This window comes from Cnephaeus nilssonii (genome assembly GCF_951640355.1).
Source record: "Cnephaeus nilssonii genome assembly, chromosome: 9".
Classification (NCBI taxonomy): Eukaryota; Metazoa; Chordata; class Mammalia; order Chiroptera; family Vespertilionidae; genus Cnephaeus; species Cnephaeus nilssonii.
The window spans coordinates 84,786,466-84,803,729 of record NC_137080.1 but is presented as its reverse complement, the minus strand read 5'-3'; the positions used below and the strand labels follow the sequence as shown (position 1 = coordinate 84,803,729).

Below are 17,264 nucleotides of genomic sequence, written 5' to 3'. Positions count from 1 at the left end.
TTCTTCTCAAGAGCCAACTCTTTCCCCAGGAGAGACATTCTCTACTCCAGTGGTAGAGTGTTCATCTTTATTTATTTATTTTTTTGTATAGTACCAGCAAACAAGTTTGCACATTGCAAGTATTTTTTCCTATAATTACAACTATTCTGCCAGTGAGAAAGCCCAAGTCGCCTTGTTGAGGAGGGTGGGACACTGGTTTTGGAGGCCAGGGCCATAGGTTTGGGAGTGTTGGCATATAAGTGGTAACTGAAACTATGGGCGTGGCCACGGTTGCCTAGGGAGGGCATGCAGAGTGAGAAGAGAAGGGGGACAGGAACTTCCATGTTTAAGGACTAGGCAGAGGAACACCAGGCAGGGAGAACAACCCGGCAGACATGAAGTTATAGAAGTCAGAGGAAGAGAGGTTTTGCAAAGGGAAGACTTCAAGGAAAGCTTTTGCAGACAACTAAATGCTGTGAAAGGGCCCCGTTCTGAGGCAACGTTACGGGAGGGGCAGCCATCCCATCAGCTAGCCTTGGTGCTGGTAGAGAGGAACTGTGGACTGATGTTACCACCATGGAGCCTTAGAGTTCTTTGCTTTATTTTGTCTTTTTCCTTTGTTTTTGTTTTTTAGCATTTAATGTCCCATCGGTGCCTTTTCCATTTCCATCTCTTACCTGACCTGTTTGCAAAACAGCTCAGCTCCCCCAAAGTTTGAGATCTAGAATGATGGCCTGGCTCTCTCCTTCCTCTGCCTGGTGGCTCTGCTCACTCCTAACTCTGCTTCCACATCCCTCCTGCAGGCATTGAAGATGCTGGCCATTGCCAGTTCCTCGGAGAATCTCGATATTTTTATGAGCCAAGATTCTGTCCATCCATTGTTTGATGTGCAGATGACCAGAGAGATCTTCGCCAGCATCGACTCAGCCACCCGCCCAGGCTCTGAGAGCCTGCTCCTTACCATCCCTGCAGCGGTGATCTTGATGCTGAACACTGAGGGGTCAGGGCATCACCCTCCAAACTTCAAACTCCCGCTACGCCCCAGTCACCACTGCTGTACCCAAGTCTCATCTGCCCCTCAGAAATTCGCTTGTTTGTACCTCTGAGTGAAACTTTAGTGGCCCTCTCTAACTGTCGTTGGAGGAGAGGCCAAGTGGTTGAGGGTAGGGTGACTCCCAGCGAGCAGAGACACCCTAACTTTTCCTTCCTTCTCAGGATTGGGAGGAGTGACCTGAGGTCGGGGACCCTTGGAGCCCATTCCTCCCCAGAGGGTGGGCTTCTCCCCTGTGCATTTACTTCCTGTTTCCATTGTGTTCACTCTGGCAATTTCTTCCCCGGGCCACCTCTCTCCTCCCAGGTGCTCCTCTGCAGTGAGAAATGGCCTGATCCTGCTCAGCCTGCTTTTGTGCAACCACCACACCCTGGGAGACCAGATCATCACCCGAGAGCTGAGAGACACCTTGTTTAGGCACTCAGGGATAGCCCTGGGGACGGACCCCATGCCCACCACACGCACCATCCTCATGATGCTCCTCAACCGCTACTCAGAGCCGCCGAGCAGTCCTGAGCGCACAGGTACCATTGTGGAGGGGTGGTTCTGCTGAGGAGTCAGTCAGAGCCCGCTGGTGTCCAGGAAGGCTGCCGTGTACGTCCTCAGACCTTATTAGAGGGACACAGGGAGCCTTCAGGAAATGAGGCTTTGGTGCTCAAGTTAGGTCTTAAGTAGAACTTCCTGCCCAAGAGGGGAGGGAGACCTAGAATAGGTACAAGGAAATTGCCTTCTCTGAATGGCTTCAGACATGTGAGGTTGCCATCTGTGTGGTCTGGGTTTGGTACAGTCTTACTGGACACCAAAAGGTTGGTTGAAGTAATTTATAGAGAGGCCTTTTTTGGTGAAATTGTAAGTTCCAGTACAGAAAGTTGATGACTAGAAACATGAAATACTGATCCATAGGGAGGAAACCCTTTGTGTTTAACAAACAAGTGAAAACCCAGAAGTAGGGGGGAGATTGAAATAAGCAGTGTCTTTTAGTGTGTCTGTCTAAAGCCCCCAGGCTAGGTAAGTGCAGGGTTATGTTATACCAGCTAATGTTTACTGGCATATGTAACAGCATAGTTCACATTTAATAATAAAATATAATTGTATGGTATAGGAGATTAAAAACGGTAAATGTGACAGTGTTTGCCTTACTAAACATTTTTTCAGATGTAGCTAGGTATATATTTTGGGCCAGAAAAGAAAATCTCCTATAGTTTTGTAAAATCTGCAGGCGCCCTCCGAATGGGAGGAAAATCTGGGGGTGATTTTCAGGACCTGCCCATTTCTCTGTTTGGCCAACTTGTATGAATCCTCTTTGTATGTATTTTCTTCCTCCCGTGTGTCTGGGCAGCAACACTGGAGCCCCTCGGTGCCCAGGGCCAGGATGGGTCCCCCGAGCTGCAGATCCGGTCCCTGGTTGGAGGCCCATCTGCAGAACTCCTCCTGGACTTGGAGCGTGTGCTGAGCCGTGAGGGGGGTCCTGGGGGTGCCTTGAGGCCCCTCCTCAAGCGCCTCCAGGAGGAGGCCCAGCCCTTCCTCCTGTTGCTGCGGACTCTGGATGCCCCCGGGCCCAACAAAACCCTGCTGCTGACTGCGCTGGGGTGAGGGACCTGTCCAGGCACCGTGTGTTGGTGGCGAGGGCAGCTGGCAGACTGTAGGGACTTCACTTGTTTCCATCCCCTCACCAGGGTCATGACCCAGCTGCTGGATTACTCTGAGGCAATGGCCCTTCCCTGGCATGAGGTCTTGGAGCCCTGCCTCAACTGCCTGAGTGGCCCCAATAGTGACTCTGAGGTACCAGGGACCTGGCAAGGGTGGGGGAGGGAAAGGGAGCCGCAGGCCCCAGTTACTTCTGGAGGGACAGCACAGCCTTTCTGGCGGGGTCTGGGCACTGGAAGGGTGTGTAAGAAGAAGCTAATGTCACCTAAGAGTCTCCAGAACTGGGCCTTTGACATATAGGTGTCCGTCCCAGATACTGTGGGTTTGGTGCTAGACCACAATGAAGCGAGAATCGCAATAAAGTGAATTGTAATCTTTTTGCTGGTGGAGGGTCTTGCCTTTAATTTGTTAAAAATGCAACATCAGTCAAGCCCCATAAGGCTAAACACAATAAAATGAGATGGCCTGTATAGGCTTCTTGGCTGCACCTGGATTTAGATTCTGGGTTAAGGAGAAGCCCACATTTAGCAACCCAAACATTCCTGCTCCCCACCCTTCAGGGTGTGAGAGGTTTGGGCACCGAGGTTGGCTGCTGAGATAGGGTGGCCCTGGCAGGAAGAGGCCTGGGGAGATGTGCCCAGCTCCTGCCAGCTCACTCTGGACTCCCAGCACCCCGTGTTCCGTTCCTGTCTTTGGTCCTCTCCTTTCCCTGGGCTTCCGAGTCGCTCCAGAATCTCAGCCACGACCTTCCCTTTACTAAACCCACCCTCACGTGACCTGCCCTTGTTTCCCACACGTTCCTCTCTGTGGCTCTGGGCGCAGATTGTTCAGGAGCTGCTCCGCTTCCTGCACCGCCTGGCCTCCGCGCACAAGGACTACGCGGTGGTGCTCTGCTGCCTGGGAGCCAAGGAGGCCCTCTCCAAAGTCCTGGACAAGCACTCGGCGCCGGTGCTGCTGGCCTGCGAGCTTCGCGACCTGCTGACCGACTGCGAGAAGCACGCCCAGCTGTACAGCAGCCTCACCTCCAGCATCCTGGCTGGCTGCATTCAGGTAGGCAGGCTGGTGGGTACAGAGCGAAGGGAGATGGAAGGCAGAACCAGGGGAAGGGGGTTCAGTGTGTCCCCATTTGGCATCCCTGTTTGACATGAGTCGTAGCAAACCTGGGGCATTTGTTTCCCAACCTTTCCCTCACTTGCTCCTGTTGTTCCAAAATCTGGGGAAAAGTGGGTGGAGTATCTGTTGCCCTTTGATTCTTTCTCACATATGTCTTTTATCTTGTTGGTTTTTCTGTGTTTTCCCCTCTCCCCCTTCCCTTTCTCTCATGTTCCGGCTGCAGATGGTGCTGGGCCAGATCGAAGACCACAGACGAACCTACCAGCCCATCAACATCCCCTTCTTTGACGTGTTCCTCAGGCATCTCTGCCAGGGTTCGTGCCCCCTCTGCCTTCTCCTGGCTCCCAACCCAGCATCTGTTCTTCCCTTCTCTTCTGCTCTCCAGTCCCTTTCCTTTTTTCTCTCAAATAACCAGGCTGTGATCGCCACCCCTTCTCACCACCCCCAGGCTCCAGTGTGGAAGTGAAGGAGGACAAGTGCTGGGAGAAGGTGGAGGTGTCCTCCAACCCGCACCGGGCCAGCAAGCTGACGGACCACAACCCCAAGACCTACTGGGAGTCCAACGGCAGCACCGGCTCCCACTACATCACCGTGCACATGCGCCGTGGTATTCTTGTTAGGTGCGCGTACACCCACATGCACAGCCCCATCTGAAATCTCTGAGGGACACACTCAAACCCATTTTGTGCAGTGAATAGTAGACACAGACTGCTAGGTACAGAGACCCCCTCCCCCCATGAACCTGGCAACTGCTCCCCAGCAGGTACAGATGTCACTCCCTGTGCTTGGTGTTGAAGGAGATCAGCAACTCACTTAGCCTCTCTTTCTGTGGGCATTTGTTTAACGCACACTCTCTGCCAGGCACTGCAATGGTCTGGAGCTACAAGGACAAGATATGGGACCTGTCATCAGGGCACTTGCAGTCTAGTTGGGGAACCAGGTCGACTAAGAGCATAGAGTGAGAACATGGCCAACATGCACTGGCTCACCAGCCCAGCCGAGAGGTCGGAGAAGGCTTCCAGAAGGAGGGGTGGACTGAGCTGAGTTCTGAAGTAGAAAATAGCGAGATAAACCGAGGGCAATGGATATTCTAGGCAGAGGGACAGCATGTGAGCAGAAGGGGAGTAAGAAACAGTGGTGTATGTGGGGAACTGGAAGTAAATGTATTTGGTTGGAATGAAGGTTATGTGTAGTGAAGCAGCAGGAGATGAAGCCAGAAAAGTAGGCTGAGCCAGATCACAAAAAGTTGTGTGAGCTAAGAGGTGTGAGCTTTATTCTGCAACGTGGGGGGAGCCACTGAAAGGTTTTAAGAAGGGAAGAGACAGAACTGGATTTTTAAATTTAGATCACTCACTCTGGCATTATGGGAGTTGAAAGGTTTATGCAGCGGTCTAGTTGAAAAATAATGGCTGTCTTCAGTTAGGCAGAGGGAATGGGAATAGCCAGGAGATGATGGACTGGGACGTCTTAGGTGGGGTCACGGGACTGGTCATGGGCCTGAGGAGGGAAGCAGAAGAGGGAGATGTCACGGTGACAGTGTCTGGTTGTGGCACTGGGGGGATGGCAGTTTTCTTTCCCAGGAGAGAGAAGGTTTCTGAAGACAGATGATAGTTCCACTTGGGCCTGTTGACCTTGAGGTGCCTTCCACTTTGAGGCATGACATGGAAATGCCTGTGGGACACACAGCAGGAAAGCTCAGGAGAGGAGTGTAGGGTAGAGATGTGGATTTGGAGTCATTAGGGAATTTTTGGTGGAAGTATGAGCTTGAATGAAGTCACTTGGGGAAGATAAAGGCAAAAGCAGAGAGTCTAGGGAAGACTGACGCTTAAGCAGAGGGACAGGAATCTGAGGACGAAGTGGTGGGTTGAAGTTGTGAGCTAAGCTCAGAGTCCTGATTCTGACTGAGCCCTCTCTCCTCTCCCAGGCAGCTGACTCTGTTGGTGGCCAGTGAAGACTCCAGTTACATGCCGGCCAGGGTGGTGGTGTATGGGGGTGACAGCACCAGCTGCATCAGCACGGAGCTCAACATGGTGGGGACCCTCGTGATCCCCCTGCACCGTACTCCCTGTCCTTCTGTTTGTCCCAGGGCCTTATCAGAAGGGCCCACCCCCTGGGGAATTCCATATCCCTTCCTCCTTGTGAGCAGTGAGTGGAATTAAGGATGTGGATCCGCATGGGTCCATGGGTTCTGTGCAGGAGCAGTGACGGGCACACACCATCACACACTTGGTTGCTGTCAACAGTCCTTCCAGCCCCACCTTGGAGGTGACAGCTCTCCCTCTTCTCGCTGCCCCGCCAGGTGAATGTGGTGCCTTCTGCCAGCCGGGTGGTCCTCCTGGAGAACTTGAACCGCTTCTGGCCCATCATCCAGATCCGCATAAAGCGCTGCCAGCAGGTAGGGCAGGGGCAGAGGTGGGGGTCTGGGGGTCGAGAGGTAGCACAGGGTTTCCATAGTGACTGGGTTCCTGCATTTGGGGGCCAGGCTCGGACCAAGGCTTCTCCTCAGTCTGCTTGGGCGATGGCCCAGGACCCTGCTGAGTCCCAGAGATGCAGGACTGTCTCGAGTAGCTCTAGGGAACTCAGGGGTGAGGCCAGGCTTTGGTAGTGCTTGGTGACGGGGTGACTTAGGTGACAGATAAGTGTGTGCATGTTATAGGGCGGCATCGACACCCGAGTGCGGGGTGTGGAGGTCCTGGGCCCCAAGCCCACTTTCTGGCCACTGTTCCGAGAGCAGCTGTGTCGCCGTACATGTCTCTTCTACACAATCCGGGCACAAGCCTGGAGCCGGGACATAGCAGAGGACCGCAAGCGCCTCCTCCAGCTCTGTCCCAGGTGGGTGAGGCTGGAAGTGCCCCGGGTAAAGGCCGGAGGAGGTGGTTAAGGGAGCAGGACACTGAAGGGGATATGCTGTGGAGTCTGAAAGGTAAAGCAGCGGCCAGGACACAAGGGAAATGAACACAGGTGAGAAGTACGTGCCAGGGAAGAGCTGGGGCGGACTGAGCATGGGGTGATTAGGAGCTGACTGCACTCGAGTAGAGGCCACAAGGAAGTGTGCGCCTTTAACCCTGGACCACACACTGTTTATCCCCAGACTGAACAAGGTTTTGCGCCATGAACAGAATTTTGCTGATCGCTTCCTCCCTGATGACGAGGCCGCGCAAGCGCTGGGCAAGACCTGCTGGGAGGCCCTGGTCAGCCCCCTGGTGCAGAACATCACCTCCCCCGGTAACCATCCCGACCCTGGCCCACTAACCAGCTCCTGTCACCATTCCCAGGCACCGCCTGGGTTAATGCTCTTGGTTCTCTTGGTTCCTGTCTTTCTCCCCGAAGGCCTGTCACCTCAGTGTTCATTTCCTTCCTCCACACACTGCTCCCTGAGACTCTGGTATTTGACTCTTCCCTCCACCCCACCCCCAGTCTGTTACCATATCCCCAGACTCCAGCTGAAGCGAACCGTGGTGGGAGGGCGGCGAGGGCCCCCAAACCTTTTTGTACAATTGCTCCTTCTCTCTCCTCCTGGGCTGACTGTTGCCCCATTTCCCATGGGGACCTGTTCCTGACCTATCTTCTTTTAGATGCGGAAGGTGTGAGCTCCCTGGGATGGCTGCTGGGTCAGTACTTAGAGCAGAGGGAGAGCTCCCGGAACCCCCTGAGTCGAGCAGCATCCTTTGCCTCTCGAGTTCGTCGCCTTTGCCATTTGCTGGTGCATGTGGAGCCTCCCCCGGGACCTTCTCCTGAGCCATCCACTCAGCCCCGTAAGTCCCCGCGCCCGGGCGGCCGAGCTGAGAACGTGGGCTGTGATAATACCTGGCTCCTCCCCTTGTGGGTGTTACTCTTCCTTACTGCTTTGCTGTGGGCATTTCCAGGGGTCAGTACCCAAGACCCTGAGACTCGCCGGAGGCTGAGATGAAACTCCTTACTTTGCCCTGTGTCTCGACAGCCAGCAAGAACAGTAAGGGTCAGGATCGGAGCCCTGGGCCTTCACCTGTTCTTCCGAGCAGTAGCCTGAGGAACATGACGCAGTGCTGGCTGAGCGTGGTGCAGGAGCAGGTGGGCAGAAGGAAGCTGAACTCTGTGGAGGGCGGGGGTCTGCGAGTCTGGCCACATACTGGGACTTCCCTTTTACATTTCTTGCTCTTTCTCCTCAGGTCAGCAGGTTCCTGGCTGCAGCCTGGAGGGCCCCAGACTTCGTGCCTCGTTACTGTGCACTCTATGAGCACTTGCAGAGAGCAGGCTCAGAGCTCTTTGGGCCTCGGGCAGCCTTCACGCTGGCCCTGCACAGTGGCTTCTCAGGCGCCTTGCTGCAGCAGTCCTTTCTCACGGCTGCTCACGTGAGTACCACCAGCCTCCCAGTCGGCGGGGCGTAAGCTCATGCAAGGCTCACCCCTCTCTGCCCTTTCATCTCCTTTTACTCTCCACTCTCCTCCACTCCCTCTTCCTGGTTCACCAGTGCCCTTTCCATTGCCCAGATGAGTGAGCAGTTTGCCAGACACATCGACCAGCAGATCCAGGGCTGCCTGGTTGGCGGAACCCCTGGAGCAGACATGCTGGGGCAACTTCAGCGGCACCTGGAGCCCATCATGGTCCTCTCTGGCCTGGAGCTGGCCACTACTTTTGAGCACTTTTACCAGTGAGTAAAGGTCTACAGAGTAGGGGATGGGAGGACTAGAGTGTAGAGAGGACGATGAAGGAGGGCAGTGGGGAGGAGAGATTAAGATCCAGAGATGGCCATGGCATTGGTGGGAAGGAAGAGGTGAGGTAGGGCTGTGACCCAGGTTGGCTGCAACAGAGGGACCTATGTGCCGAGTGCCCACACTGAGCCGGGCCTGGGCGGTGTGTGCTGCAGGCACTACATGGCGGACCGTCTCCTGAGCCTGGGCTCCAGCTGGCTGGAGGGGGCCGTGCTGGAGCAGATCGGTTCCTGCTTCCCCAACCGCCTCCCCCAGCAGATGCTGCAGAGCTTGAGTGCCTCCGAGCGGCTGCAGTGCCAGTTCCACCTCTTCCAGCTCCAGCGGCTCGACAGGCTGCTCTTGGAGCAGGAGGATGAGGAAGAACAGGGCCTGGAAGAAGAGGAGGTAAGAGCAAGGGAGAAGAAGAGCGGGAGAACAGGAGAGGAAAGAAGGGAGCCCAAGAGCCCTTGAAATTCTTCTCTCTCTCAGGAGGAAGAGGAAGAAGAGGAGTCTGGGAAAGAAGTATTTATCGAGGACCCAGGTCCAACAGTTTCTGTACTGGTCCTGTCACCACGCTGCTGGCCCGTCTCCCCACTCTGCTACCTGTACCATCCCAGAAAGTGCCTTCCCACAGAATTCTGTGATGCCCTTGACCGCTTCTCCAATTTCTACAGCCAGAGTGAGGCGATAGGGACAGGCAGTTGGATATTGGGGTGAGATTTGGGGTGGCAAGAGAGGAAGAGGAGGTGACCTTTGGACAGGAATGAAGAAACATTCTCTAGCAACAGCAGTCTTCTAGGGAAGGGTGAAGAAGTGTGGGTTAGATTTTCATTAATTTCTCATTTCCTTCAACTTTATATGAATTGGTTCTATTTTCCTTTTTCTAACTTCAAGTTGCATGCTAGTCTTTTCAGACTTTTTTAAAAAAGTATTTAAGGCTATTAATCGCCCTCTCAATATTACTTTAGCTGCATTCTGTAAGATCTATATTTTTTGTTGTTGTTAATCCTCACCCCAGGATATTTTTTCCATTGATTTTTAGAGAGAGTATAGGGGAAGGGAAAGAGAGAGAGAGAGAGAGCGAGAGAGAGAAATATCAATGTGAGAGAGACACATCGATTGGTTGCCTCCCACACATGTCCTGACCAGGGCTGGGGACCAAGTCTGCAACTGAGGAATGTCTCTTGACTGGAAACCAACACTTGACCATTCAGTCCGGGGGCCAATGCTCTAACCACAAAGCCAAACCAGCTAGGGTGGATTTGTTTATTTTATATATATATGTATATATAAATATATACATAATATTTTTTATTAAGGTATAATTAGTAGTCAGTAAAGTGCACACATCTTAATTGTGACTTAATGAATTTTATATCCATATGCATTTCCTTAACCACCCCCAGCTCAAGATGCAGAATACTTCCAGCACCCAGAAAGCTCCCTCCTTCATCTCCTTCATGTCTCCTTTCTAGTCAGTATCTTCTTCCAAGGGAAACTGTTGTTCTTCCCTTTGTCACCATAGATTTTTGCCTGTATATGAACATCATATAATTAGAATCAGAGAGTATATATTCTGCTGTATCTAATTTCCTTCTCTCAGCTTAATGTCTGTGGGAGTGATCCAGGTTGTCAGTTGTATCATTACTTTGTTCTTTTGTATTGCTGAGTCATATTCCATTATAGGAATATATTTACCCTTTCTGCTGCTGATGGGCATTTGAGATGTTGAATAAGTTTTTATTATGTAATATTTTTATTGTTTAGTTCAGAGAATTTTCTAATTTTTATTATTTTTCTTTGACTTATTAGTTTTCTAGAAGTAGATTTTAAAATTTCCAAGCAGGTTTTTCTTTGTTTTGTTTGTTTAGTGTTCTTTTTTTGGTGTACTGGATGATGCTCCAACGAACTGAGCCACCCGGCCAGGGCTGTTTAGTATTCTTTTTGTTTTAGATTTCAACCTTCATTCCATTGTGGCCAAAGAACATGGTTTTTGTGATACTGAACTTTGCCATTTATTGAGACTTCCTTTGTGGCCAAGTAGATGGTCAAATTTTATAAGTGTCCCATGTGTGATTAAGAAGAATGTGTTTTTTCTGTTGCTGGATACAAGATTACACGTATTTCACTAAATTGACCTTGTCATTGTATTGTTCAAGCTTTCTATAACCTTATTTTTATCTGCTTGATCTATGACAGAGAGGTGTGCTCTAATCTACCATTATGATAGTGAATTTCTAAATTAAGTATGTAAATTTCCCTTTATATATTTTGACTGTGTTATTACATACAACTTTAAAATTATTTATCAGTGCTGCTAATAGAACTTTCTGCAAGGATGGAAATGTTCTGCACTGTTCAGTATGATAGACATTTGTGGCTATTGAGTACTTGAAATATGACTAGTTCGCTGGGGAACTGAATATTTAATTTTATTTACTTTAACCAGTTTAAGTTTAAGTAGCCACATGTGGCTCCTGGCTGTCACAATGGGCTGTGCAGGTATAGAATCTTCATGGTTAGATCTTGTTATTATGGAGTGACCTCCTAGTGAAGCTCTTAAAGTCTGGTATTAATAGTATACCAGCTTTCCTTGGTTACTGTCTTTTTTTTTATCCTTTTACTTTTTGTTGGATGGATAATTCTTTAGATCTTTTTTATTTATTTATTTTTAAAATATATTTTTATTGATGTCAGAGAGAAAGGGAGAGGGAGAGAGAGATAGAAACATCAATGATGGGAGAGAATCATTGATCGGCTGCCTCCTGCACGCCCTTTATTGGGGATCGAGCCTGCAACCTGGGCATGTGCACTGACTGGGAATCGATATTTTTTCCATTGATTTTTAGAGTGTATATCAGGGAACCACTACCATGGTTCATAGGTTGAAGGTCAACCACTGAGACACAAGAGCTGGGCTCAGGGTATTACATTTGGAAGCACACAATTTCCTTCTATCCCTCTTTTGGGATGTTAATTTTGACAGCTGTATTGTTAATATTTTTTCTCCCTTGCTGTTATTAATAAGCAGTCTGTTGGGAGAGATACTTTTAAACCATGCCAATATTCTACTCTCATCAGAATTTCCTCCAGTATCATTTACTTTTTTTGCCATAGTCTAATATTTTAGGCATGTGTCTTATAAATACCTAGAATTTATTTATTATTATTTTTAAAATATATTTTATTGATTTTTTACAGAGAGAAAGGGAGAAGGATAGAGTTAGAAACATCGATGAGAGAGAAATATCCATGAGCTGCCTCCTGCACACCCCCTACTGGGGATGTACCCGCAACCAAGGTACATGCTCTTGACCAGAATCGAACCTGGGACCCTTGAGTCCGCAGGCCGACGCTCTATCCACTGAGCCAAACCGGTCAGGGCTAGAATTTATTTTGTATTCAACTAATAATCTCTCTTTTTGAGTTGTCAATGTTAGCCTGTTTATAATTACTATGAGTAACCATGTATTGGGTTTTTATTTCTAACCTCATTTTTTGTATTTTAGTTCATCATTTTTATATTTTAACATTTTAGTTATTTAATTTACACAACAGAATACAGGGGTTGACAAAAGTAGATTTACAATTGTGAGTACGCAGAACAGTTTATTCTTGTATTATTTATTAATTATTGTATTATTTTTTGTATTACAACTGTAAACCTACTTTGCTAACCCCTGTATATAAAACAGGTATAGTTAAAAGAAGAATTACTTGAACACCTTTATAGATATGGTTCTACACTGAGTATTTGTGATTTTTTTTTCCTTCTTTTGGATTGGTTTTTCAAAACTCCTTTTTTGTTTCTATCAGTTTTGGGAGTTATGCATTCTATTTCTATACTTGGTTACCTTTATATTTTTAACCTGTATGTTTGACTTGTTAATAATATTACTTCCCACCTTCTTGAATAATAAAAGGGTCATAGAAAAATCTTAACTGCAACGCTAATTTCCATCTTGCTGGTTACTGTTGTTCATTCAGTATTTTAGAATTATCTATTTTTAGTCATTATTATTATTGTTTTATTCAGTTAATGTTTAGATTCGCCATCATACCAACTGCTTTAGTTATCATTCCTTTTGCATCTTGATCCTTCTTTTTGAGTTTAATTTTTTTCCTAAAGTCTATCCTTTAGAAGTTTCCTCATTGAGGGCATATTGGTAGAAATGATCAGTTTTTGTTTGAGAATGGTTTATTTTCAGCCTCATTTAAAAAATATTTTTATTACGATAAATTTCAGACATACTCAAAAGTAGACAGACTAGATAAAGTCCAGTGTAGCAACATACATCAATTCATGGCTAATCTTTTTTTAAATTCTCACCGAGGATATTTTTTTCCATTGATTTTTAGAGAGAATGGAAGAGAGAAAGAAAGACAGAGACAAATATCGATGTGAGAGAAATACATCGATTAGTTGCCTCCTGCATGAGCCCTGATTAGGTCCCAGGCCAGAGAGGAGCCTGCAACCGAGATACGTGCCCTTGACTGGAATCAAACTTGGGACCCTTTGGTCCACAGGCCAACGCTCGATCCACTGAGCCAAACCGGCTAGGGCCATCTTGTTTCATCTCTATCCCCACCCACTTAACTCAGCTCTGAAATTGAAAAGATAACGACTCTCTTTTTAAGGCAAGGACACTACATTATCAAACCTTTAGAAGTTAACAATTCCTAATATCAAATATACATTTAGTGTTCATGTTTATGTAATTGTCAAGAGTGTTTAAAATTAGGTGTTTTTGTTTATTGAGGACCTAAACCAAGCCCATGTATTGCACTTGATTTAGTTCTATTTTTCATTTCCCTCAATCTATGGGTTCCTGTCTCCCTTTTTTTTCCTACCCTTTTTGCGATTGTTTGTGGAGGAAACTGGGTTGTTTTCCAAGTAGAGTTGTTGACAGGCTGGATTTTGCTGATTGTATCCACATGGCGTCCTCTAGGATGCTCTTCTGTCTCCTTTATTTCCTAAAAACTGATCATTAACTATGGAAGCTCATTCAGCTTTGGGTTTGATTTCTTGGGCAGGAACACTGCATAGGTGGTGTTGCGTACTTCTCCAGGAGGCATGTTACGTCTAGCTGTCTTTCTGTGCTAAGGTGGATCAGTGGGTGTCAGTGTTGTTAGTCTGATGTACACATTACATATAGTTTCCCATCAGCTTTCCACTAGACAGTCATTCGTTGTCATTGCATAGGTTGATCATCTCACTAGGGGTTACGGACTAGTGACATTCTAGTTCTGTCATTCCTTCCTCGTGTTATTTACTGGAATGCTTTCTCTATACAGAGAAACTTCTCATCAGCGTTTTAGTTACCTTGACGTACCGTTGATACAGGAAAGGTTTGACTCTTTCCTCCTCCCCTTTATTTTGAACCAGTTTTCAAAATAATGTGTTGGTTCTCTAGCATTCTCTAAAGATGCCCAATGAAGTCTTCTAAAAAAAAAATCATCATTGTGAATTCATGGATTTAAAAAAATTTTATGTGTTTTAATCCATCGCGGGTGTCATTCTTTTGTTTTTCAAACTGTCCCAGCGTAGGCCAGAGAGACCTCTCAGGTGGCTCCATTTGAAACTCTGCCTTTGACAGCGTCCTTGCTCTCTAGTCTGAGCTGGGACCCAGGGCAAGGAATAGACCCAGCCTAGAGGATCTGTCCGCTCCTTAAGGGCAAAGCCCAGGCCTCTGGTGTTTCTTCCGTGGAGCCTGTCTGACGCCGGGCGGGACACAGGGTGGGCTCCCAGATACCTGTGACTTGCCAGGGAGGTGGCCTAGAGGAGGCTGCGCTCCGGAGGCTGTAAATGCTGGGGCCTGAGAGACTAGCAGGAGCAAACCTAACTAACAGTACACCCTGGCCTCAGCGCCTAACCCCCTTTTCCCTTTTCTGTGTCTCCACCCTTCTCCTCGACGTGCTCCCAGGTCAGAACCATCCAGTCCGGGGGCCACATCGGCGGCTGCAGTGGACGTGGCTGGGCCGGGCCGAGGTGCAGTTTGGGGGCCAGACCCTGCATGTGTCCACCGTGCAGATGTGGCTGCTGCTGAATTTCAATCAGACAGAGGTGCCTCAGCTCCTCAGCCTCTCTGTCTTCTTCCCCGCTTGTCTGCCACTGTTCTAAACTGTTCCTCCTCCCGTCCTTTCTTCCCACTCTGACTGTCTCGTTTCTCCTCGCCAGGAGGTGTCAGTAGAAACCTTGCTGAAGAATTCTGACCTCACCCCACAGCTGCTGCTCCAGGCACTCCTGCCCCTCACCTCTGAGAATGGCCCTTTGACCCTGCATGAGGGTCAGGACTTTCCACATGGGGGTAGGTCAGTGGGGCTGGCCTGAGACTTTGCCCATAGGGTGTGGGGCCCCCGGGTGGGGTAGTGTAGAAGGGAATGAGAACGGGTCCCCTTTCTGTCCCTCCCCCTCCTCGGGTACTAACTGGCAGTGAGTTCCAGGTGTGCTGCGAGTCCGTGAGCCTGCGCTCCGGCCCTGTGGGGAGGCCCTGTGGCTGATGCCTCCCCAGAAGTACCTGGATGTAAAGAAGGATGAGGGTCGAACCCTGGAACAGAAGAGGAACCTCTTGAGCTGTCTTCTTGTCCGTATCCTCAAAGCCCATGGGGAGGAGGGCCTCCACATTGATCAGCTGGTTTGTCTGGTAGGCTGAGAGGGGGCCCTGAAGTTAGGGGAGGCGGGGAGGAAGCTGTGCTTGGGGTTGGAGGTTAGAGCCAGGGGTCACCACAAGGCAGGGCAAACTCTCAGTGTGAGCCCTCACAGGGTGACATTTCTGTCTGGGTTTTCTATCCCTGATAGGGCCGGTAGACCGAAAGTAGAGACAGGACATGAGTGTTTACCCTGTGCCAGGTCCTAACTCTAAGAGTTCGCATTATTAAGTCATTTAATCTGCACAACAATGCTGTGAGATAGGCAGTATTATTATTACTATCGTCCTTTTCATTTGACAGGTAAGAAAAATGAGGCATGAGAGAGTTAGTAACTTATCCCTTGTCACACAGCTAGTAAGTGGCACAGCTGGGCATCGAACCTAGGCAGGCTGCTCCTCTAGGTAACATGCCTGCCTGTTTCCTCCTCCCACCCAGGTGCTGGAGGCCTGGCAGAAGGGCCCAAACCCTCCCGGGAGCCTAGGCCGCATTGTTGCCGGGGGTGTGGCCTGTACCAGTACAGATGTCTTCTCTTGTATCCTGCACCTCCTGGGCCAGGGCTATGTGAAACAGCGTGATGACTGGCCCCAGATGCTGATGTATGCCACCCCAGAGCCCATGGGGCCCTGCCGGGGCCAGGCAGAGATCCCCTTCTGTGGCAACCAAACCACCGAGACCTCCAAGCCTAGGTAGCCACCCCCAGCCCCAACTCCCTGCTGCAGGGGCTCCAAGCCCATAGAGAGAGATGGGCTCCCCGTGACAGATGGACCTCAATAACGTGGGAGGGGCCGGGTTCCCTGGTGGAAACGCACATCATTTCTTTGTCTAACCCCTTTCCCTCTCCCTGTATTTTCCCCAATTCGATCGTCCTCATTCCTCCTCTCAGTGCCATCACCCCTTCTTTTCCTTTCTAATCAAGGGCCTTGCTGTCCCCCTCCTCCTAGAGTCAGCCTTTAGCAAGGGATCCACACATGTGAGCTCCTTTATGTATGTCTCATTTAAGCAAATATGAAATATGCAATATGTATTGAGTGCTATGTACTCTCTGCTCAGTGAAATATACAAACTATAATGGGAATCCTGTTCTAGAGGAATTTGCCATAGCTGTCCCTTAAGTACCTAAAACTTTTGCATCAGATCCAATTCAACAGTTTTTAGGGCACTTCTTCAATGCCTGTTATTTGCATTGGGTATAGAGTGAGTTCTCTAGACTAGAATATTTCTTCACCTTTCACATGTGCATACATCACCTGGGGCCTTGTTAAAATGCAGATTCTGCTTCAGTAGAGCTGCCTCTGATACCTGTGCTGTTGGTCCACACACCACACTCTTTCTCACCAGACATGCTGGTAGCATTTGGGTGGGACCTACAGTGGGACTGTCCCATCTACTGTAGGTCAGTTAGCATCCTGACCCCCACCCACTAGGTGCCCGCAGTCATTTTGACATCCAGCCCAACCCCCACACCTACAGATGCTTCGGTGGAGGACCCTGCTGTGACAGTTGGTTTGGGGGGTTATTCTCTGGCTGGTTAAGCAAGTGTGAGCAGGGGTGTGCAAGCAGGGAGCTGGGGGACAAGGTGGGGTTCAGTTAGTAGCTTGTATAAGCAGGACCGGGAGACTGACCACTGACTCTTTTCTGCCCCCCAAGCCCAGAAGCTGTGGCCGCCCTGGCATCCCTTCAGCTGCCTGCAGGCCGCACCATGAGCCCCCAGGAGGTGGAAGGGTTGATGGAGCAGACGGTGCGGCAGGTGCAGGAGACACTGAACCTGGAGCCAGATGTAGCTCAGCACCTTTTGGCTCATTCCCACTGGAGTGCTGAACAGCTGCTGCAGAGCTACAGTGATAACCCCCAGCCACTGCTGCTGGCAGCTGGGCTGCGGGTGCCCCAGCCCCAGGCTGCCCCTACACACCCCGACCACTGCCCTGTCTGTGTGAGCCCCCTGGAGCCGGATGACGACTTGCCCTCTCTCTGCTGCAGGCACTACTGCTGCAAGGTGAGGCCCCAGCTCTCTCCTGCCCCTGGCTTTCTACTTGGCAACTACTGGTTCTAGCCCTTGTGCCGCCATTGCCTACCCCGGGAATGTGGGACATGTCTCTTAGTCCCTCTTAAACTAGTTTTGTCATCTGCCTTGACCTTCTGAAGGGTGCTTGTTA

The 17,264-nt window shown here is 49.6% G+C and overlaps 1 protein-coding gene across 3 annotated transcripts in view; it reads left to right on the top strand.

Moving 5' to 3' along the window:
* CUL9 (cullin 9) overlaps window positions 1-17,264 on the top strand; it is a 36,705-nt gene that overhangs the window by 10,872 nt on the left and 8,569 nt on the right. For all 3 annotated transcript variants that reach the window (XM_079779781.1, XM_079779783.1, XM_079779782.1), the window contains exons 9-30: window positions 783-979; window positions 1,337-1,554; window positions 2,370-2,619; window positions 2,707-2,812; window positions 3,500-3,727; window positions 4,014-4,104; window positions 4,239-4,410; window positions 5,715-5,820; window positions 6,090-6,185; window positions 6,447-6,622; window positions 6,882-7,015; window positions 7,366-7,545; window positions 7,731-7,840; window positions 7,939-8,121; window positions 8,260-8,420; window positions 8,637-8,865; window positions 8,950-9,139; window positions 14,385-14,524; window positions 14,639-14,768; window positions 14,905-15,104; window positions 15,547-15,797; window positions 16,759-17,104. In XM_079779781.1, coding sequence (XP_079635907.1) covers window positions 783-979; window positions 1,337-1,554; window positions 2,370-2,619; window positions 2,707-2,812; window positions 3,500-3,727; window positions 4,014-4,104; window positions 4,239-4,410; window positions 5,715-5,820; window positions 6,090-6,185; window positions 6,447-6,622; window positions 6,882-7,015; window positions 7,366-7,545; window positions 7,731-7,840; window positions 7,939-8,121; window positions 8,260-8,420; window positions 8,637-8,865; window positions 8,950-9,139; window positions 14,385-14,524; window positions 14,639-14,768; window positions 14,905-15,104; window positions 15,547-15,797; window positions 16,759-17,104 — 3,894 coding nt within the window. The remainder of the gene's footprint in view (window positions 1-782; window positions 980-1,336; window positions 1,555-2,369; window positions 2,620-2,706; window positions 2,813-3,499; window positions 3,728-4,013; window positions 4,105-4,238; window positions 4,411-5,714; window positions 5,821-6,089; window positions 6,186-6,446; window positions 6,623-6,881; window positions 7,016-7,365; window positions 7,546-7,730; window positions 7,841-7,938; window positions 8,122-8,259; window positions 8,421-8,636; window positions 8,866-8,949; window positions 9,140-14,384; window positions 14,525-14,638; window positions 14,769-14,904; window positions 15,105-15,546; window positions 15,798-16,758; window positions 17,105-17,264) is intronic.